The sequence below is a fragment of the Haliotis rubra genome, unplaced genomic scaffold (genome assembly GCF_003918875.1).
Source record: "Haliotis rubra isolate DU_JTF1 unplaced genomic scaffold, ASM391887v1 Scf1042, whole genome shotgun sequence".
In the NCBI taxonomy this organism is placed as follows: domain Eukaryota; kingdom Metazoa; phylum Mollusca; class Gastropoda; order Lepetellida; family Haliotidae; genus Haliotis; species Haliotis rubra.
This window is the reverse complement of record NW_025764940.1, coordinates 30,001-52,084: the sequence shown is the minus strand read 5'-3', so window position 1 is coordinate 52,084 and position 22,084 is coordinate 30,001. Positions and strand designations below refer to the sequence as shown.

General features: G+C 41.5%; 2 protein-coding genes across 2 annotated transcripts in view; both read right to left on the bottom strand.

Moving 5' to 3' along the window:
• Window positions 1-315: 315 nt before the first annotated feature.
• On the bottom strand, window positions 316-12,588 carry LOC124274865. The gene is made up of 3 exons (XM_046710238.1): window positions 12,459-12,588; window positions 6,224-6,462; window positions 316-1,111 (listed from the first exon to the last, which is right to left on the bottom strand). Exons 1-3 carry the CDS (start codon window positions 12,566-12,568, stop codon window positions 690-692), a joined length of 771 nt encoding a protein of 256 aa, XP_046566194.1. The 5' UTR covers window positions 12,569-12,588; the 3' UTR covers window positions 316-689.
• An 8,124-nt stretch (window positions 12,589-20,712) lies between these two features.
• The window catches only part of LOC124274994, a 5,522-nt gene continuing 4,150 nt past the window's right edge, over window positions 20,713-22,084 (bottom strand). The window contains exons 6-7 of the mRNA XM_046710415.1: window positions 21,428-21,574; window positions 20,713-20,802 (exon numbers count right to left, since the gene is read on the bottom strand). Coding sequence (XP_046566371.1) covers window positions 20,713-20,802; window positions 21,428-21,574 — 237 coding nt within the window. The remainder of the gene's footprint in view (window positions 20,803-21,427; window positions 21,575-22,084) is intronic.

The following is a 22,084-nucleotide window of genomic DNA, read 5'->3' as shown; positions in this document are numbered from 1 at the left end:
GCGTATGTGGATTTACAACTACAATAATTTCATCACAACTGTTCATGTGGGGATTTAAAACACTTACATTAGAGTGTAGAAACATGGCAATAAATTCATGATTTGAAACAACTTTTGATGAATTTGTGGATTCAGATATTTGTTGTGACATTTCCCAGATATGTATGAAATGTGTGACAAACTGGTCAACTACTGCAGAATAATAATCATAACAATAGTCATGTGTGAATGCAAAATGTTTGTAACATCCAGTCAAGTAGAAAAGCAACACATTTAGCTGACCTCGTTACATTCTTGTACACAACAAACAGCACATAGACAGAGAACTTATATTTCCACCACAATCACTACAATTACATTTGACAGTTGAAATGATTATGTCACACTTACAAGTTTACACAATGTCATGTTTATTTTATTGTCTAATTCAAGGCGTCATAAATAAGTGACTTCTTGGCGTCAGTCATGGTGATATCTGCCCCACTTATCACCCTCATGTTGACTGTGTAGAAATCTGGCGACCCAACACTAAACATGGGAAGAAGAGACTCGCGCGCCACTTAACATCCAATTTGGCTAAAACAACCTCTCTGTTGAGGTCAATGAAGGCGAGTCTTCCCATCGCCAAGTCCAGCACAACACCATAGTGGAAGGTTGCCCGTGTGCCGGGTGTGTTAGACATTTTTTTGTTATAACACTCCCCATGCTCCCCCTGGTGATACATAATGGTACAGAGACTCCCCCGGTGTGTGGGGCAACTCCCTACACTGACACACCAGGAGCGGCGCTGCAGATAAACATACGCCCCACTGTCCACCTGGCTCTCCTCCCCTACACCCATTGAAAGGATAGGCCACCCCAAGCACCCTTCGCGCAACACAAGCACCCGGGAGACCGTCTCCCAGTATTGGTGTGTCTGGGGTCCAAGGGGAACAGTAGAGGGGGGATGGAGGAAGGAGGATGGGCCTGGAGGCACATGTACCCCGATATATCTGTAACCTGCCGGTGAAGCTGCCTTGTGTGGTGGGCTTCGAGTTGATGAGCTCACCGCCTGTAGTTACGTGGCACACGTCTCTGTTCGCTCGAGCAGCGTCCAGTTGTAGATTAGGACCTGGAAATTATAATTTTGTTTACTGTTAAAAACAATTCCAGACTTAAGACAACAAATTAGACATTTTATTGTCAACCCCGTTTTAATGTTTACAAAACAGCGCATTGAATATCGGCTGCCATTTTCGTCTGTGTAAATTTTGTCTCATATAGAAATCATAACGCTGTGAAAATATTTGTATGGGTATTCTAAATGTTTTCATACTTTCTTTATATTGATTGACAAAAAAAATATACACTCCATAAAACATTTTGTTAGAAATTATTTGTTGAGCTGGTTAGCTGTCAGAAATAGACACTTGCCGCCTGAAAACACATATGTATAAACTTCATATCATGATAAACCTATCATTGTTAGCATTCTAAACGTTTCATTCTCATTCGATTTACTAAACAATAAGACCGACAGAGCAGTTGTCTGACGATATTTTTACATCTGAGTATTCAACAGACACAGTGTCAACAGGTAACTTCTACGTCCGCTTCAGTCACTGACCACAGTTTGAGCACACTCGCTGTCGCGTTTTGTGTATCGACTCTGACATGTATTCTCACTTTTTTGGTTTTTATTACACAGTTCTCAAATTTGTTATTTTCACATATCATTATATTTTTCGTTACAGATTCACCAAAAGATAAAACATGAAACCATGCTTATGTGTTATCATTCATCTTTGACAATGTCATATGAATCCTCTTTCCTTCAAAGAAAGTGTCGGAAATGCGGTCAAATAAATCTTAATACACGTTTACTCATTTTAGTAAATATTCAATTAAACACAAAAAACCCCAATTTTTTCGACCCTTGAATAATGATCAAGCACTGTTACTCTGCAGTAAACTATATTATGAGCGGAATAATACATCTCAGTTGATGTAATATGAGGACATATTTTGTTAAATATGTTTACTATGTATATATAACATTCATCAGTTTGAGTCATCATTTTTTCAACTTACACATTTCAATTGAAATTAAGCAAACTGATATTCGCAATTGATAATTATATGATGAACAATAAACAATTATAAGATGAGGTGCGAATTTGTTTAATTTGTTAAAGATGATTAAAAGAAATTTCTGTGTCAGGCCATTGGTTTAGACGTTGTACAAGCGAAACCTTTTTAAAGTAAATAGAGCCAGTTAAGTTATAAATCGTGCGGAGAACACCGTGGGCGAGATATACCCTCCGGGTGCTTGTAACATGAACCTCCAGAGATGTCGGTGATCAAAATCACGACTTGTGTCTGTTTCACGTAGTTCTCGTTTACTACCAACTGACGCGATACCTCCGTTTATTGTTTTTAATAAAACTCAATAAGAAGAGGATGGAATGTCACTGAATGTATGGTTGATTGGTTGTTTCTTGGTTCACTCAGCAATATTCCGGCTATATTGTGGAGGTCTGTAAATAATTGAATCTGGACCAGGCAATCCGGTGATCTACACCATGAGCATCGATCTACACGATTGGGATGCGATGACATGCGCCAACCAATCAGGGAGCATGATCACCCGATCCCTTTAATCTACAGATGTTTTCTAGTGCGATAAAATCGCCCTTAAAAGTGAAGTTTATGGGAAGGAATGGCCTCTGACTTATCAACGTTGATGATCCAACCTTGTTGATGAAGCAGTCTTTAAACGAAGTGAAGTTGTCTCTTGAGGATTGCTGGGTCTGTTTGAGGCCTGGATATGTTCGCATCCAAGTAAAACTAGCCGATGGGTCTGATAGCAAGGGTGAATAACCACATAGCTGTGGAAATACCGAACAAGAGCACTGAAAATTGTTGAATTTATAGTGGTGACACATGGTGGACCTCCACTTCTTTGACGTATTCTTTCTCAGAAATTGGGAGTTCGAGTGCGAATGTTCTACAATCTCCAAGAGACTTTGTGAAAGAAGTTCTTGAAGATTAAATTGAAGAAGAAAACTTGAAGATTACCGGCTGACAGTTCTAGTTTTTGATGAGGTCATACCTGTGATACAGCCGTTCAGAAGAACTCCTTATCATCTGGAGAATGGAGATTAAACTTGAAGAATAGTAGATTCTTGATATTATCGAGAAAGTGCCAGGACCAAGTGAATGTGTTTCTTCGATCTTGATAGTCCCAAAGCCATGATGTAAGGACATTCATTCGTGTTTGTGTTGACATGAGAAGTGCAAATGAAGCTGTACAATGTGTTAGAAACCAAATGCCAATGATTGAGGATGTACTTCAAGATCTTAACAATAATTCTGTATTCAGTGAGCCAGATGTGAAATGTTCTTACCACCAGATTGCACTCTCTCCAGAATCGAGGCATATAACTACGTTCAGTACGCACAAAGGTCTTTACAGACACAAACGTCCGATGTTCGGGATTTGCTGCATTCAAGATGCTCCAGGTGTTGTACATGGGGCTACTTTCAAGAACACGACGTGGGGATGGCAGAAGTTCTCAAAGTATTGATGAAGAAAGGATTGACCTTGAATGCGGGGAAATGTCAATTCCAGATAGGAAAGCTGCAATTTCTAGGACACATGGCGTCTGAGGAGGGAGTCAGTCCTGCTGAAGCTGAAGTGAAAGCGGTTCTTGAGACGCCAAACACGCCAAAGAAGTACGCAGCTTCCGTTTCCTTGGACTTGAACGGAAGATTCTTCGAAAATCTAGCAACGATTTCAGAACCCTTGCGTGGATTAACAAAACAAACAGTGAAGTATCAGTGGGGGCAAGAGCAAAAAATAATCGGTCGACAAGCTGAAACAGTATTCAGCCAGTGCCGATGTCTTGGGGTATTTCGACAAAGATTCAATACCTCAAGTGATAGCGGATGCCAATACATTCGGAATTGGAGAGTTCCCGTACAAGTACAGAATGGGGTACATCGAGTAATCTCATATGCAAGCAAACGTCTGTCCAATGTTGAGAAACCATATTATCAGACGGAAAAAGAAACACTAGCTCTTTGACATATGAACATTTCCACAAGTATCTCTGCGGTAGTCCCTTTGAACTCATCACATATCATCGACCTCTACAGTTCATAAATGCTCCCAGATCGAAACCATGTGCACGCATTGAGTTATGGGTAGTCAAGATGCAAGGCTATGACTATTGATTATGACAACATTGCAGATTGTTTGTCCAGACTGTTTGAAAGTACAGACATGAGTTCACCTGCATCACAGGAAGCAGAACAGTATATACGATTTGTTGCAACAGGGTCTTTACCTGTAGCACTGACGACATGAGGCATCATACATGTAATGTTTCCAAGATCGAAGAACAACACAAGAGACTAGATCCCAGTCAATTTTTATTTCGTATTCACATATATTCAGGGTAACATCGAAGTCTAAATTTCGGTCCCCTCAAGGGCAAACGATCGCAATTCTCACAGTAGTAACAAAACAGACTTCCACGTTTGACCTGTACGCGCTGGCACTGTTAGTGCTACTGACTATAGAGCACGTGCAACATTATGCAGCATCAGAGTACACCATGACTTGGAAAATTCGCAAGACCACGCACCCACATTTCCCGCACACTGCAAGCATCCTTTCACAAGGGAGCTAACTCCCATGAATCAAACTGTCGACCGCTAAGAAACTTGCCGTTACAGTACAGGCATCTGACCGTGATGAAGAATTGATTGATTTGAGAAGTTGTTTGTTGTTAGAAAGGTGGTTTATGGTTGGACATAGCAAATATTTACCTGTGAGACATGACCTATCTGCATCTGGAAAAAGTTGTACTGATAGGTATCAGAATTGTGATTCCATGTGATCTCGGGGATAAAGTGTTACATTTAGCACACGAGAGGCACCCTGGGATAATCAAGATGAAACAACGATCCAAGCTATGGTGACCTGAAGTCGATGTGGGATGTAGAGAAGTACTGCAAATAGGGGCTTAGATGCCAGGTAGTCTCCTCAGAAAACTCGCCTGCACATGTGTATAGGATGCCGTTAGCATCATCACCATGGTAACATATTGCTGCAGATTTGATGGGCCCACTACCAACTGGTGAACATGTTTTAGTTGTAGTAGATTACTACAGTCAACGACTTGACGTCATCCGAAGTACAATGTCAGAAACCATCATAGACTGATTATCAGGCATGTTTTTGACTCCACTTACTCTGCAGACTGATGTGTGAGTGAGAAGTGTAAGGACTATCTTGAACAAAACAGAATTAAGCACAAGCCAGTGGAGAAGTGGAATGACAGAACAGAACAATTAAATTTGTTCAAGTAGAAAAGGAGAGGTTTTTTTTAATTTGTGAATAAGTAAACACTTGATTCATGTCGTGTTTGGGTTTAATTTATTTTCTCACACTGAAGATGAAAAGGTAATAATATTAAAGTGGAAAGGTATTTCTCTTTGTAATAAAAAGCAAGGTTTCATTATTATAAAAATGTAATTCTATATTCCATTCCTTTTAATTTGAAGGGTTAAAGGGATGTAGTGTTTGTACTATTATTACATAGCGAACCGATCCGCATTCCGCATTTGAATTCGCATTTAGATAAACCTGCGTCAATGAGTGAAATACCTGTATCCGGTCACTCAATATACTGACAGAAGTGGGGCAACTATGGAAGTGCCATGTTGTCTCTTGGTCGTCTTTGAAGGTGTGCCTGCTTAAATGCAGTCGAGAATAAAACTTAAATGTGCATTCTTCAGAACTGATCCGCGGTGCATTGAACTCTCCAGTTCATAAGGTCCAAGACTGAAGCATATCTTAGCACTTTCTGGATGTAGTCTGAGGTTCACTTGCATCTTTGAATCTCGCCCACAGAGGTAACTTGCTTAATGTGTACATTTGAAAAGGGTGGTGGATGGTCTCCTTCAGAGCACTGCTTGTCTTCTTATTGTCATTTATGGCTCTGCTGATGCTCTTCAGGTATGCTTGGTGAGTATGATGTATGATGTGCAGCCACGCTCTTCCCATGTTGCTCTATCCGTCCTTTAGCAGCATCAGCCGCCACAACTACATCTCCAACGTCGTGCTCAGCATGATCGCCAAGTCTGCATTTGGCACAGATCAAAATGATGCAGTTTTTGTCAAAATATGCAAGAGGAAAACTAATGTTCAGTTTACAAACTGATTCGGCATACTTACTTCCCGGTATTGTATCCGTGAAGGTTTCAACAAGATGTATTCTGGTAGCTTTATCCTCGGGAACACTTCCGTCTGCGAGGCTGAACTTCCTCTGACATGTAGTGCATAATCTGACACCACGAGCTGCAGATGTCACACACGTCTTACACACAGTGTGTTCACATGGCAGTAGATAGGGGGCGGGGCCTCTCAGGGTAAACTGCTGTTGACAGACAGAACACGTGGGGAAGGCGTCCATTCTGAAACAGATAATATCGGGGTCTCTATTCCTTCAGTTGGACTTCACAAGAATGGCATATTGATTCCAGGAAAGTACATGCGTTGAACTGAAATACTTGATCAAAATGCGTATGAATTACACGTACAGAGTCATGTTATATCCGGTTGATGACACATGTAAGAAACCAATGAAATATTTCCTAATCACAGCCAACAACAAGATACAGTTTAGTTCAGAAATGACGCATGTTCTAACATTTTAGTTTTTGAATACTTCCGATAGTTGTCAAACGATTACTTTGATTGCCCTTCTTAGACGAGAATACCAATATACAGTAAATATTTTTTTTGATATATGGAAAAAAGCATCCTAAAAGTCACCTTCCGTTATTAAAATTTCACAAAAGTTTGTAAAATCGCAATCAAAACGTGAAAAACGCCCTCACCTTCCGAATTTCCGCCTATTACAGAAACACCCGACAGTTAATGAGCAGAGGCGGGTATCACGTGACATGACGTCAAATGTGCCTATCGCCGATGGCTTCCTCTTATACTATATTTGACAACTTGACAGTGACCATGGATTCTGAAGCAATAAAAGATGTTCCCCATGTCATTTTTGAACTGGATGTTAGACCGTACCAATACGAGTCGATTTTACATCATGCAAGAGAAACTTCTAGTGAAGCTGAAGAAGAAGAATCCATCGAAATGGAGGCACCACTCGATTCAAATCCATTCAATTCAATTCATTTATTCGGTATTTTGGCCATGTGGCCCAATGTACAATTAATTGTGACGACATAGCCGTAACACTTGACAGGAAGAACATATGTACATCTTCATGATAAGCAAAGCACATGAATCATGAAAATTGCAACAGAAGTTATGGTTTGGATATATTTTGCATTTGAGAACAGATAGACTTTTGTAATTGATACGATGTAACTATTTTGTTCGGAGATCCGCATACCTTTCATATACAAGTAATACATGGTACTCATCTTCGAGAACTCCTAGAGTACAACTTGTTCATACAGGAATGTTTTCATTAGTACATTTTTTGTCTCAATAGATTTACTTTAAACGAATGCAATGCAATACGCTATTTACAGAATGCACGAATCAAGGGCTTATCACTTGGTGCTGTTCAGGCTGTAATAATGATTTGGAAGTCGAGTAATTCTTTAAAAATGTGGATGTACAAAGTGAGTCATGCCAAACCTGGGAATATATATCACGGACTCTTTGTGTAAAAGTATTGATAAACATTTGTATGTTTCCTGCATCTTGCACTATCCAAACATATGATCATGAAAAAACAGTTGTGAAAAGTAAGTGACGGACATCTGAAACCCATGTATGTTTACAAGTTTCATCAAATTTTTTTGAGGAATAATTAACACTAGTGAGGATGGGTGTGTGATTCCATTCTTAATAGTTTTAACCAAAACTTTATAACACGTATTTAGTAGACACGTGCACCGCGTATCTACCACACTTACCCAATGTTGCCTGTTTGATGCTTACTTGCCAACATTTCGAAATAATTTGAAGCATGTAGTTTGTACCTTTTCTATGCATTCATAATACCTAGGCCCCACATTTGTGAACCATATAGTAATACAGGCATGATTTTACTATCAAAAAGTTCACAAGCAACTTACGAAATAATCTATACATGGAGCAAATTACTTTAGGGAGATAGTTTGACATGCTTTTGACCACTTCAATGATGATGAGAACAGAACACCAAGGTAGCTATAATAGGTTACAGTTTGAACATCTTGACCACTTGATGTCAACATCGGAAGACTCGGGAAACACAGACTGGTACGTTCGTCATATAAACAACTGTCAAATAATCGGTTTTCCTTTAACTTCAACCGTAAATTATGAATTAGACATCTGCTGTCTACCAACAGGCACTATTCCATTCACCTGTACCCCCCCACACCTGCTATCTACCAGCAGACACTATTCACTTGCCTGTATCACCCACACCTGCTGTCTACCAGCAGACACCACTTCACATCCCATTCAATGATATGGAACCTATCATAAGGTGCTAAATCAGAGATATCATGCAAAAGAAGTGGGACACCCAAGTAGACATTAATAAATTATATGCAATAAAACCAAATATTGGTTACACCAACTTGGGCTGTCAGTCCAGATTTGAGGTCATATTACGAGGATGTCGTATTGGCCACAGCAGATATACAAATGAATATTTATAAAAAGGTGAGGATCCTCCATTTTGTATCCCTTGTGGTGAGACAATCACAGTCAAGCACGTTTTGTTGCATTGTGTAGAATTTTCTCTCACAAGGGATATGTATTACAAACTTTTACATTTAAAGGATATTTTTAACACAATCAATTCTCATTTAATTGCAGAGTTTTTAAAAGAGATAGAATTGTTCAGTAGTTTTTGAATGGATGTGTTTTAGCTGAGGTTGAAAAATTAATATTATTATATTGTTATTAAATTGGGTTGAAGTATCGTAAAAAGATTGTCCCTTGATGATTGCATACTAGTATTATAGAACATTGCAGACAACCGGAATTTTATTGCTTCAATTGTATTGTTTTAATTTATGGCTAGCATTGTTTATAACTACCAGTGGCTGAAGTGATGGTTTAAATCCTGCTGGTGATTCATGCAGGAAGCCGAAGTACTGACAGTCCCCATGATCCCTAGTAAGGTGGCCTAGCTTTGGTTGTTGGTGGTCCATAGCCCGTGTTTTAATGTTAATATAATGCCATATGGGGTTGCATTTTTAGAATTGGAAATGATTAGTTTTTAGACTTAAATTCTGTGATACGTTGCTAATGCTTTACTGTCCTTCGTGACTGATATTTATCATATATACTAACTTTGTTCTCGTGACTATATACGTCTGAAATATTGCCGGTGTGACGTTAACTTTTAACTTACTCACTCAGTCACTCTACCAGCAGACGATATCCCATTCACCTGTATCCTCAACACCTGCTATCTACAACAGACACTATTCACTTATCCAGTATCACCAAAGCCTACTATCTGCCAGCAGACACTATTCACTTCACCTGTATTCCCATACCAGCTATCTACCAGCCAACGCTATTCCATTCACCTTTATCCCCCACACCTGCTATCTACCAACGAACACTATTCACCTAACACGTATCTCCCACATCTGTTATCTTCCAGTAAACACTATTCACTTCTTCCGTATCTCCCGTACCTGCTGTCTGCCAACAGGCACTTTTCACTTCACGTGTATCACCCAAACCTGCTACTTTCCAGGAGACACTATTCCCTTAACGTGTATCAGCCCCACCTGCTTTCTACCAACAGACTCACGTCTGTTATCTTCCAGAAGGCAAAATTCACTTAACCAGTAACTCCAGCAACTTGGGGTATCTAGCTGCAGAGTAAACTACTCAAACTTCCCTTTCTCATACACGTCGTCACACCTGCCAATACATTCTTTTTCCATCAATGGAATCTAAGACTTATATCTATAGACTTACCACAACCACTATACACTATTTACTCCACCCGTATCTCCCACCACCTATGCTGTTGACCAGTGTGCAGTATTCACTCCACCCTTATCCATCACACATTATGTTATCAACCAGCAGGGACTATTTAGTCCAACCGTATCTCTCACCCCAAGTGCTGTCGAACAGTAGAGACTATTTACTCCACCCGTATGTTCAACCCCTTGTGCTGTCGAACAGGAGATACTATTTACTCTACCCGTATCTCTCATCCCTCGTGCTGTCGAACAGAAGATACTATTTACTCTACCCGTATCTCTCACCCCTTATGCTGTCCACCAGTAGAGACTATTTACTCCACCTGTATCTCCAACCCCTTGTGTTGCCGACCAGTAGAGACTATTTACCCCACCTGTATCTCTCACCCCTTATGCTGTCCACCAGTAGAGACTATTTACTCCAGCTGCATATCCAACCCCCTGTGTTGCCGAACAGTAGAGACCATTTACTCCACCCGTATCTCTCACCCCTTGTGCTGTTCACCAGCAGAGACTATTTACTCCACCCGCATCTCCAACCGCTTGTTCTGTCGAACAGTAGAGACTATTTACCACACCTGTATCTCTCACCCCTTATGCTGTCCAACAGTAGAGACTATTTACTCCAGCTGCATATCCAACCCCCTGTGTTGCCGAACAGTAGAGACCATTTACTCCACCCGTATCTCTCACCTCTTGTGCTGTTCCCCAGTAGAGACTATTTACTCCACCTGTATCTCTCACCCCTTGTGCTGTCGACCAGTAGAGACTATTTACTCCGCCCGCATCTCCAACCCCTTGTTCTGTAGAACAGTAGAGATTATTTACTCCACCTGTATCTCCAACCCCTTGTGCTGTCCACCAGTAGAGACTATTTGCTCCACCCGTATCTCTCACCCCTTGTGCTGTCCGCCAGGAGAGACTATTTACTCAACCTGTATCTCTCACCCCTTGTGCTGTCCGCCAGGAGAGACTATTTGCTCCACCCGTATCTCTCACCCCTTGTGCTGTCCGCCAGGAGAGACTATTTACTCAACCTGTATCTCCAACCCCTTGTACTGTCGAGCAGTAGAGACTATTTCCTCCACCCGTATCTCCAACCCCCTGTGTTGTCCACCAGTAGAGACTATTTACTCAACCTGTATCTCCCACCCCTTGTGCTGTCGACCAGTAGAGACTATTTACTCCACCCGTATCTCTCACCCCTTGTGCTGTCGACAAGTAGAGACGTATTACTACACATTTTCTCTCTCCCGTAGTGCTGTCGACCAGTATACACTGTTTACTCCACCCGCATCTCACATATATTATGTTATCTACCCGTATTTACCAGATACCATAAACGCTGTTTCCTTGACCTAAATACCCTGTTGCGCAATCGCCTATTGTTAAGGTCATCGTGACATATCTCTTGCATTGTTAACCCTCTAAAAATAGTCTGTCCTACCTATCGCGTTGCTGCGTTCACGCCCCCTTGAAAGCATTCATAGCCACGATATTGAATATGGCAATGTCGTTTCAAAGGTTTCAGATTATTCCATGTAAAGTACGTCCTAGTCAACACCCTGTTTAACAGACACAAAGTCAGACAGATCTGTTTTTGCTTTTTAAAGGTTAAATAACACGGATCGTGCACAGCGCACTACGAGGGTGGTAGGTTTATTACCGGGAAGTAGACATTTGTGTGGTTGTAACAACAAATAAGGGCGGCACACATGGATTTTGAGGCAGACCGCGTTTGCAGAACAATGACCATAATCTTTTATGATCAGCATGTGGGTAACACTGAATTGAAAGTATGGCCTGCATATTATATACCCAATATTTTTAGTTGGCGTTCTCTTATATTAATCAGTGTCAATCAATGTCCGTAAATGATGGTCAAAACAAACTAAGTGAGTTCAACTTGATTCATTTCAATCATGTAGTGAATCAGTATGGTTTTACGCCCCTTTTAGCAATATTCCAGCAACATCACGGCGGGGGACACCGGAAATTCAATCATGTAAGTGAAAACGGGGTGAATTCATGTCACCTATTTCGTTAGGTAGTTCAGAATTTAGTATAACCCAGAAAGTTAATCCCTTAAAACAACATACACAGTCAACCCCCAACATCAAAGGCTTTTTACTGTAATAACAAATGTCTACTTCCCGGTAAGATACCACTACGAGGAATGGCGTCTGGAGTAGGACTGATAATGATAGGATTACCTGCTTGATTTGACGCTCGACTGTGTAAGCTTAAATTGTGGCCTTAGTAGATAATTTATGAGCATCATTTTCACGTACATATTTCGCTGATTCCAATTGCAACAACATGTATATCATTATCAAGACATACTTACTGAGAGTTGTTGAGACAGCACAGGGCACACCTATCTCGAGGTTCGGCTTCCTGGTTGTACATGTCACTTCCGGGTCAGATCTTTATGCGCGAGTTTTATCGGAATGGAATTGCAACATGTTGCATAAGGCACTGACATGGCCGCCGTACAAACTGGATTACTTGATGACACTGCACGTCTCATTGTGTGGTACGAAAATCCTGTACAATTTTTATTGTAACCAAAACTCTCTACCGAGGTATGCATTCTGTAACTATGACGCAGACTGAGAGAATTGCAGCGGTCGAGACCAACCTCACAGAATTACCTCCCTTCGATCGAAATCTTTCGGTCAGTGATTTGCCGACAGAGCATACTTATTCGACTTTTAGGGCATGAGTAGTAATCCAACTGACAGGAGACACATAACTTGGGTGAGATCAACGGTATTTCATGATACATCCCAACAATGAACACTGAAAGAGGATGAGGACGTGTCATGTCACCAGTAGTCATTACTGACTAAATCTTTAACTTTTTGTACTGGCGATTATTCACTTCATTCTGAAACAGGACTCAGCCTAAAGTATGTTATAGAACTTCGACTTTACTGGGAAGTATATTCCAAAACAAAGCATATGTTTCATTATAAACCTTACCAATTCACCACAAACTGACATCACTATTTTCATATGATGTGAACCCGTTGTCTTCAGCAGCCCTTGCTTGTCGTATGAAGCGACCAACTCGATCAGGTGGTCGGATTCGCTGACTTGGTTGGCGCTAGTTAAGGTATCCTAGTGGCGTACATCGATGATCATGATCTCAAGATACTGATAGCCTGGTCCAACCTCGAGTATTGGTCATAAACTAAACTCACTCACTCTCTTTCTCTCTCTCTCTCTCTCTCTCTCCCTCAACACAGACACACACACACACACACAACAAGCAAACCATATACTGTGAGATGTCCTGACATGACCATCAGTTTGTCCACCCGTGGTCTTTAGGAACCCATTCTTCTCATTTTCATATGGTTGATTAATATCGGCTTTCAACCAAAAAGAGCGAAAGAAACCCAAATCACGAGTTTCGCCTTTGAAATGACATGTGAATAAAGTTTAACATCGTTTTAAGCAATGTAGCTTAAAACGATGTTAAGGCTTTATTCGCACATGTCATGTTTTTCTCATCCCAAATATCCCAATGAGAAATAATACTGAAAATAATTGCATCGATATTCAGAACCCTGTAGACTAAAACACCAAGCTGCATCAGTGGATTATTTGGCAGAAATATCAATCAAGCTTTTTTAAGCGTGTGTGTGACTAGAACCTAAACGCGAGCTACATAAGGAAAAGCAAAGCAAAGTTAAGCAGTAGAGACTTGTATGTTTTCTGTCTTACTAATTGTTCTTCCCTCTCGCTCCCCATCCCCCCCCCCACACACACACACACACACACACGCACACACACACACACACACACGCACACACACACATACAACACATACACACACACACTTTGCGCGCACCTTGCGCACACGAAATTTAACACCGTCGTGAAATATAGAAAGGTGTTCATGTTTCAGTTTCCTCGCTGCTGTGGACATTTATGCAAAAATTAAAAAACTCAGCTTCAAAAGCTTGAGAAGATGGAATAAAGGCCACTTTATTTAAGGTGTTTAATAGCAACTTTGGTGGCCGTCAGGGTCGCTAACTCTCTTAACTTCCATCCGATTTCTCCCTGAAGAACCCTGTGGAGTGTTTAACACAAGATAATCTATGATCTATGAGAAGGACAATTCAAAATTGTAGATAGTATTCTTAGCAAATGATATTGTCTGTACATTACAGGATAATAAGTTAGTAGAGTGTTCACAAATGGATGAAATAAGTTATCCGCTGTGAGAGTAATATGTGACAAACTGTCTCTAAAAGGGGCAAATTTAGGTTGTTCATGCAGCTGGTATGTCATCCAAAGGACACATAGTAAATCATATATAGTTCTTACTTTTAATGAATACTCGAGTCTGCGTTTCCAGTAACATGGTTAAGTTTGCTGATGGTAATGAACCCATGAAGATCCGAGTTAGAATTTATCCTCAGTAACCCATGCTTGTCGTAAGAGGCGGCTAACGGGATCGGGTGGTCAGGCTCGCTGACTGGGTTGACACATGTCATCGGTTCCCAATTGCGTAGATCGATGTTCATGTTATTGATCCCTGGATTGTCCGTTTCAGACTCGATTATTTACAGACCGCCGGCATATAGCTGGAATATTGCTGAGTGCGGCGTAAAAACTAAACTCACTCACTCACTGATGTTAATGAATAGACGCAGATACTATCTGGCGCTGTTGACACTCGGATACACAGCTAACAATTGCATGATAGGCCAGGGGACCCCTTCCTGAATGTAATACAAGCGATGACCTAATATACACTCGGATACATGGACCCTTAAGCTTATGTCAGGTAAAGTCAACAATAATGATTCCATTCATGATGTAATATTGTGAGGGTGCCATACTGTAATGATGTGTTATGAGATCCATTACTCATATTGTGATGATTCACAACGTTATTGGAGTTCTAATCGACATGGTATAACCATGACTACACGAAGCCTTACATGTATATCGTTTTAAGTCAAGTGTGCTCAAAAGTCTCGGTCATGTCTCAGTGGGTTGATCCGTGAGACCTCCGATTCTCATAGTCATTCATTTGTACATCAGTACAACCAGAAATTATTGCGAAATTAAAGATTGTAATTGTTGTTTTTTTCACTCATTACTCATGTATTAAATGTGAATATTAGCAGAACATAACTCCAGATTCAAAGATAGGTGAACAGTTAGTATTTTGTCAAGCCACCTTCGGCAGCAATGCAGGCTTCAATGCGGCAGGGCATGCTACTGATCAAAGAAGTTAGAAAGTCGTGGTCCATGCTGTCCCAATATCGGACCACCTCTTCTTTCATTTCAGCAATATTTGTCAGATTTTTCTTATTGACACTTTCCTTCATAAGTACCCAAACATTTTCTATTGGATTTAGGTCAGGTCTATAGCTTGGCCAATCTAATAATGTCATATTTTGGGTCCGAAAACAGGCCTGTGATTGTTTTGAACGATGTTTTGGGTCGTTGTCCTGCTGGAAAATCAAAAAATGTCCATAGAACACGTGAGCAGATGGAAGTAAATGTCCATCGAGAATATCTGTGTATCGCTCACTGTTAATATTCCCTTCAAATACACAGAGGGGCGTTGCCCCTAACACAGATATGCCATCCCACACGTGAAATTTCGGACTGTACTTTGGGCGCTGATACAAAGGTTTTCAGTTTGTTTGGTCCAGAATTTCAGTGTATTAGGAAACAGCCACACAGAACTTTTATCTGAGAAAATCACATTGTCCCAGTTAAAATTTCTATGTTGTAAGCACCAGTTCAACCTTCGCTCCTTTTGTTCAGGTTTCATGATCGGTGATGGAATTCCTCGACTTTTCTGCCAACCCATTGCATGCAGCTCAGTTCTAATTGTCTCCTTACAGAGAGCTACAGTTCCTCTATCAATCATATCCAGCCGTGAGTTTTCTCAACTCCTTCGCTTGTTTTTAGAAACAAGAATACCAAGCCGCCTCCTGTTACCGACAGTCAATTTTCTGTGCCTACCAGCGCCTCCCTGGTGCTCAATGCCATATCCATTTGCAATATTTTTCAAAACACGATAAACAGTGGACAAAGGGATGCCTGTTCTACTTGAAATCACTTTAGCTGATCCGGTGTCCTTGTTATAATACTCCAAAATCATCTTCCTCTTCTCTAAATCACCCATACTGAGGATCACTCTCTTGAAAATGTCGTCTGCTAGCAAGTAAACAAAGGGGCTTTCTCTCCAACACCCGCTGCTAACTCTTCCCACACCTGGTGCTAAACTAATGAAATGTAGTACTAGGATTAACGGAGTTGTCTCTCTGGTGAATGAAACCAAGAACTTGCTGGCTGGTCAAGGTTGTTTATACTAGAAATGCCATCTGCGATTAAACATATGCTCTTACACGTACTACACACCAGCTTGTCCAACACCTGCTGCTATCTGCGATGTACTACACCTGCTTGTCCTACACCTGGTGCTATCTGCTACGTACTACACCAGCTTGTCCTACACCTGGTGCTATCTGCGATGTACTACACCAGCTTGTCCCACACCTGGTGCTATCTGCGTATGTACTACACACCTGCTTGTCCCACACCTGGTGCTATTCTGCGATGTACTACACCAGCTTGTCCCTACACCTGGTGCTATCTGGTGCTATCTGCGATGTACTACACCAGCTTGTCCTACACCTGGTGCTATCTGCGATGTACTACACCGCACCCTGCTTGTCCCACACCCAGCTTGTCCTACACCTGATGCTATCTGCGATGTACTACACCGACTTCTCCAACACCTGCTGCTCTCTGCTACGTACTACACCAGCTTGTCCTACACCTGGTGCTATCTGCGATGTACTACACCTGCTTGTCCTACACCTGGTGCTATCTGCGATGTACTACACCAGCTTGTCCCCTACACCTGCTCACGTACGTACACCAGCTTGTCCTACACCTGGTGCTATCTGCGATGTACTACACCTGCTTGTCCTACACCTGGTGTTATCTGCGATGTACTACACCTGCTTGTCCTACACCTGGTGCTATCTGCGATGTACTACACCAGCTTGTCCTACACCTGGTGCTATCTGCTATGTACTACACCAGCTTGTCCTACACCTGGTGCTATCTGCGATGTACTACACCAGCTTGTCCTACACCTGGTGTTATCTGCGATGTACTACACCAGCTTGTCCTACACCTGGTGCTATCTGCTATGTACCACATCAGCTTGTCCTACACCTGCTTGTCCTACACCTGGTGTTATCTGCGATGTACTACACCTGCTTGTCCTACACCTGCTGCTATCTGCGATGTACTACACCTGCTTGTCCTACACCTGGTGTTATCTGCGATGTACTACACCTGCTTGTCCTACACCTGCTGCTCTCTGCTACGTACTACACCTGCTTGTCCTACACCTGCTGCTATCTGCGATGTACTACACCTGCTTGTCCTACACCTGGTGTTATCTGCGATGTACTACACCGACTTCTCCAACACCTGCTGCCATCTGCTTTGTTTACTATATATCTAACACAATTTATACACCGATTGCTTGTGCTGTACTACCAATGGTGTCTTCTCGTGCATACCGTGCACTCATCCCGTGTCTCCCAAAACTTGAACTATCTACAATCACTTTTATTTACCCAGCCCCTCTCTCCGACATTTTGTGATATCCACCCAACCCCCCAACCCTGCACTGTTCACCAGTACACGCCATTTACTACACCTTTACATCCATTTAATTCACCCCAACCATTTCTCATAATCCTTCTGATATCAATCATTTAAGATAATCAAATCCACCCGTATCTCCCACGCTTGCTATCTGGCACTAAACACTTGTCTTATCACCCGAAACTTCCAATATACACTAGTACTCCACCCGCATATCCCAGACACTTTGTGCTGTCACCCAACTCGCAGCTCCGACCTACATACCTTACTGCACAGTCGCCGGGTGTTTAGGTCACCGTGACATGTCTCCAGCATTGTGAACACGGGACTTCCCGGTACAACCAGTTGAGTCTGATTGTGTTTTGTTTGTTGGTTGGTTGTTTAACTCCGCTCTTAGCAATACTTTAGCCATATGGCGACGGTCTGTAAATAACCCAATCTCCACCAGACAAATTAGTGATCAACATCATGAGCATCGCAATTGAGATACAATCTACGCAATTGGGATACGATGGTATGTGTCAACGAAGTCGTCCGATCCGATTAGTCGCCTCTGACAAGATGCTGAATATTTTCACAAGTTGTCTTATGGTGACCGGAAAGCGTTTTCTTATTCAATGAGCAGGCGTCACAAAGCTAAAATGAATTTTTTAAATATTTTTCTTATATTTTATTTTCCAGCAACAAGGAAAAGCTGTTTGGTTATGACAAGTTCTTTTTTTAGAAGCTAATTTGTAATTTTCTGGAAACAAAAATATGCTACTTTGCACTCGTGTAACTGGGCATGTTTTTGAATGATAATTGTATCTGCCGCCACACGTTGCACAATTTGCTGTGCAGAGACGCATATGACACACAGACACACACGTACACAAGCACACTCAGCCGTACGCACGTATGTATGAATGTATGTGTGTATGCATTTATAATACTTTTACGTTGATGTTTGAAAACTTCTTTGCTTGACAATGATGTTTCTCTGTTGGGTCGTAACTGAATCTCTGTGGGATGCCAGTGTTTGCCTGGTCCATACTGAACTGTAACACCACGGCAATTTTCCAATTTTGATGGGGGAAAAATTGTGACATTTTGCCGCGAGCTAGCAGGAATTTGTTCTGACTTCGTGGGGATTGATTGTTTACCAGTAACAGGTGGTAATAAAGTACCATTCGCCCTCATTGGAACAACTGTTGAACCATTTTGAATAGCAAAGGTATAAGATTGAAAATTCATGACAGCCTCTTGACGTATCAAGAAATCTAAGCCTAAAATCAGGGGAGACTCAAAATTTCCAACAACTTGAAAACATTGTGCTGTTTGAAAATCACCAATAGTGACGGTGAAAAGATACAACATGTGCAGTGTTTGCAATACTTTAATTTGCCAGTTGGCCATCGGGGCCTGCTGCCGCTTGAAGGCTTTAAAATCTACAGGCCATGAATGAAATCTGCAGGCCCATTTTGTGAAGGTCAAACCAATAGAAACAAAATAGACTACACTGTACACAGTTTTACACTGTTTCTACAAAATCAATTAGCGAAGCCTATGGCGCAGAGAAAAGTTTCTATTTGTGTCTGTGTTGAAATACCTGGAAGTGAAACTATCGTGACGTGGTGGATCAGGGAGGATTCCCGAATTATAATAAAGAAAACAAGGGAAAGATTCCAGTTGAAAATGACAGATAATTTACTGAAGGCCGTAAGGGCCTGCAAATATTTGAAACTGCCGGCCCGATACAATAACAACCGGGGCTGGGGCCCCCGGGCCGGCGATTATTTCGAACGCTGAACACGTGAAGTACATTTCATCTCTCCCTCGTCGTGTTGGGGTTGGAATATATGTACAGCGGATCAACCAGCCAGCTCTCTCTCATTCCCTCACCCACATCTTACTGACCAGCTAAATATACAGCTTTTATTCGTATATAAATTGTAAATAAACATTAGCACATTTCTGTAATTTGACTGAAATATATTTGAACCAGAAGTACGTTTTTGTCTCAGTGTGTCTGGGTACTTTTATCTCGGACTGAGAGAATTGCGACTGTCGAGGTAACCCTCACAGAGTTACCTCCCTTCGACTGCACGCTTTCTCGTCAACTGTGATGTGAGTGAGTGCGTGAGTTTAGTTTTACGTCGCCTGTAGCAACATTCAAGCAACATGACGGCTAGGAACGCGAGAAATGGGTTTCACACATTGTACCCACATGAGGAATCGAACCCTGATCCTCGGCTTGACGAGCGAACGTTTTAACCAGTAGGAGAGCCCGCCGCTCCCCTTTGAGGTGAATCCTGAGTGAGTTACCGACAGGGCAGATAACTCGAATGTTAGAGCATATTCGGTGAATTAAACCACGTAACAGAAACATAAAGCTTGGGTGATACCAGCGATATTTCACCAGAGACATTCCAACAATGAAACTGCTTCACAAGGCTTTGAAGAGGATGAGGTTACAGTCATTACTGACTTTGTGTGCTGGCGATTATGCGTTCCACCCTGAGGCAAGACTAAGCCCAAATTATGTCCTAGAATTTCTACTTTACTGAAAAGGTGTATTCGAAACCAAAATATATGTTTCGTTATTATCCTTACCAATTTATTACAAACTGACATCACTATTTTTGTATTCTTTGAACCCGTGAATATCCGGGTTAGAATTGGTTTTCAGTCACCCATGCTTGCTGTAAGAGGCGACCAACTCGATCGGGAGGTCAGGCTCGCTGAATCGGTTAACACTCTTCATCGTATCCCAATAGCGTACATCCATGTCCATGACGTTGATCACTGGATTGTCTGGTCCAGACTCGAATATTAACAGACTGCCGCCATAAAGCTTAAATATTGTTGAACGTGGTCTTAAACAAGGCTGACGGCAACCTCATCTTGTTTTGGTTTGATTCGTCGCTACTTCGAATGGCCAACCACCATTTCAGCAAGTTTTGACCTCTCGGATACGTCGAACTACCTCTGCAGCATCCGGAGACACAACAGCACGTCTCGGGCATCGTAACTACTGCGCATTTGAAATCGACAGTGCAACAAACTTTGAACGCCATCATTAATCCGGAAGTACACTTAGGACTGTAGTGATTGGCGCCATCTATAGGCGAAGCGGTAAAAGGAGATAACAGAGGAATGTTCCCCATTGCATCGACATTCTGAACCCTGTACATTAAAACACCTAGCTGCATCAGGTAATAACAGAAAATTCAAATGCGTGTGACAGGAATCTAAATGAGTGCAACAATGGAATCTAAATGAGGCAAAACTATGCATTTAAAACTGTTTATAGGTTTTCTGTGTTACCAATCTTCCATCAGCTTTGAATTTTCACACTGACGTAAAATAATGAAGGATGCTCATGTTTCAAATTTCCTCGCAGGTGTGGAAATTTATGCCTCGATGTGATAGAAACGCAACAACTCAGCTTAAGAAGTTAGAATGGCAGCCACTATATAAAAACCGTATTTTATAGCAGCGTTGGTGCTCAAGAAATATACAAAAACACACACAGAAAAATAATTCTCCATTTTTAAACGCTAAATTATAAGTGAACTTAATGCAATGGAGTATTAGACGTTGTTCCAACACATGCACCCTTATGCCATGTAAAGTAAATAATAAGGATTCGATTCGTGATTCAATATTGTTGGGTGCCATGATGCAATGATGTTTCATGATAATGAGATGTCGCCCCCATTACCCGCATATTAGAATGATTCACAACGTACAATGTTTCGATACTGGAGTTCTAATCGACCTGGTATAACATGAATACATGAAGCCTTACATGCATGTCATTTCTAGTGAAGTGTACTCCAAAATACTGCCAGTCTCGGTCATGTCTCAGAGGGTTCATCCGTGAGACTTTCACCATCAACTGATCACCAACATCCATCTGCATCAGTAGATTCATCCCTGAGATCTTTGCACCCAGCTGCAGCAAGCCATGTACATCACGTGCATTGGAGTAGGGAAGACATGCTTCTTAAATGATGTTATTTTTTTTCTCGCTGATGACATTCCTCAATACCGTCTTTTCGGCTGACTTCAGTACATGGTACCGTGTCGGCATCATCCATTCCTTTCTGCGTAAAGCTTGACGTGGGTAAAATACGACATACACTCCAGCGGCAGGTGCCACGAATCTCCTATTTTCATACATATTCATTTGTACAAAAATTGGCATATCAATGTTTTCTAGGCGTTCCATGTAAATCATACTACATACAAACGTACATTCATGTACGTACGCACTTACACGCGCACATACATACACATATAGAAGACAATTTAACCTTGCGTGTACCAATGGCGGCACGATCACAGAAGTTCTATTATACTGCCGTGTGTCGTGGCCTGTTTTGTGCAAATTGTGTTAGTTTTTCGCGAACACCTGGTGTCATCAAAGATATTTGGCGATCCATTTACACAATCCCTTTTACTC

Bases quoted from the DNA above. Each gene is read 5' to 3' on its own strand.
- LOC124274865 (XM_046710238.1), bottom strand. From the start codon at position 12,568: ATGCATACCTCGGTAGAGAGTTTTGGTTACAATAAAAATTGTACAGGA. The intron at 6,463-12,458 runs GTCAGTGCCTTA...TATCTGTTTCAG, and splicing joins CCAGTTTGTACGGCGGCCAT to AATGGACGCCTTCCCCACGT. The intron at 1,112-6,223 runs GTAAGTATGCCG...TATAATTTCCAG, and splicing joins CACGGATACAATACCGGGAA to GTCCTAATCTACAACTGGAC.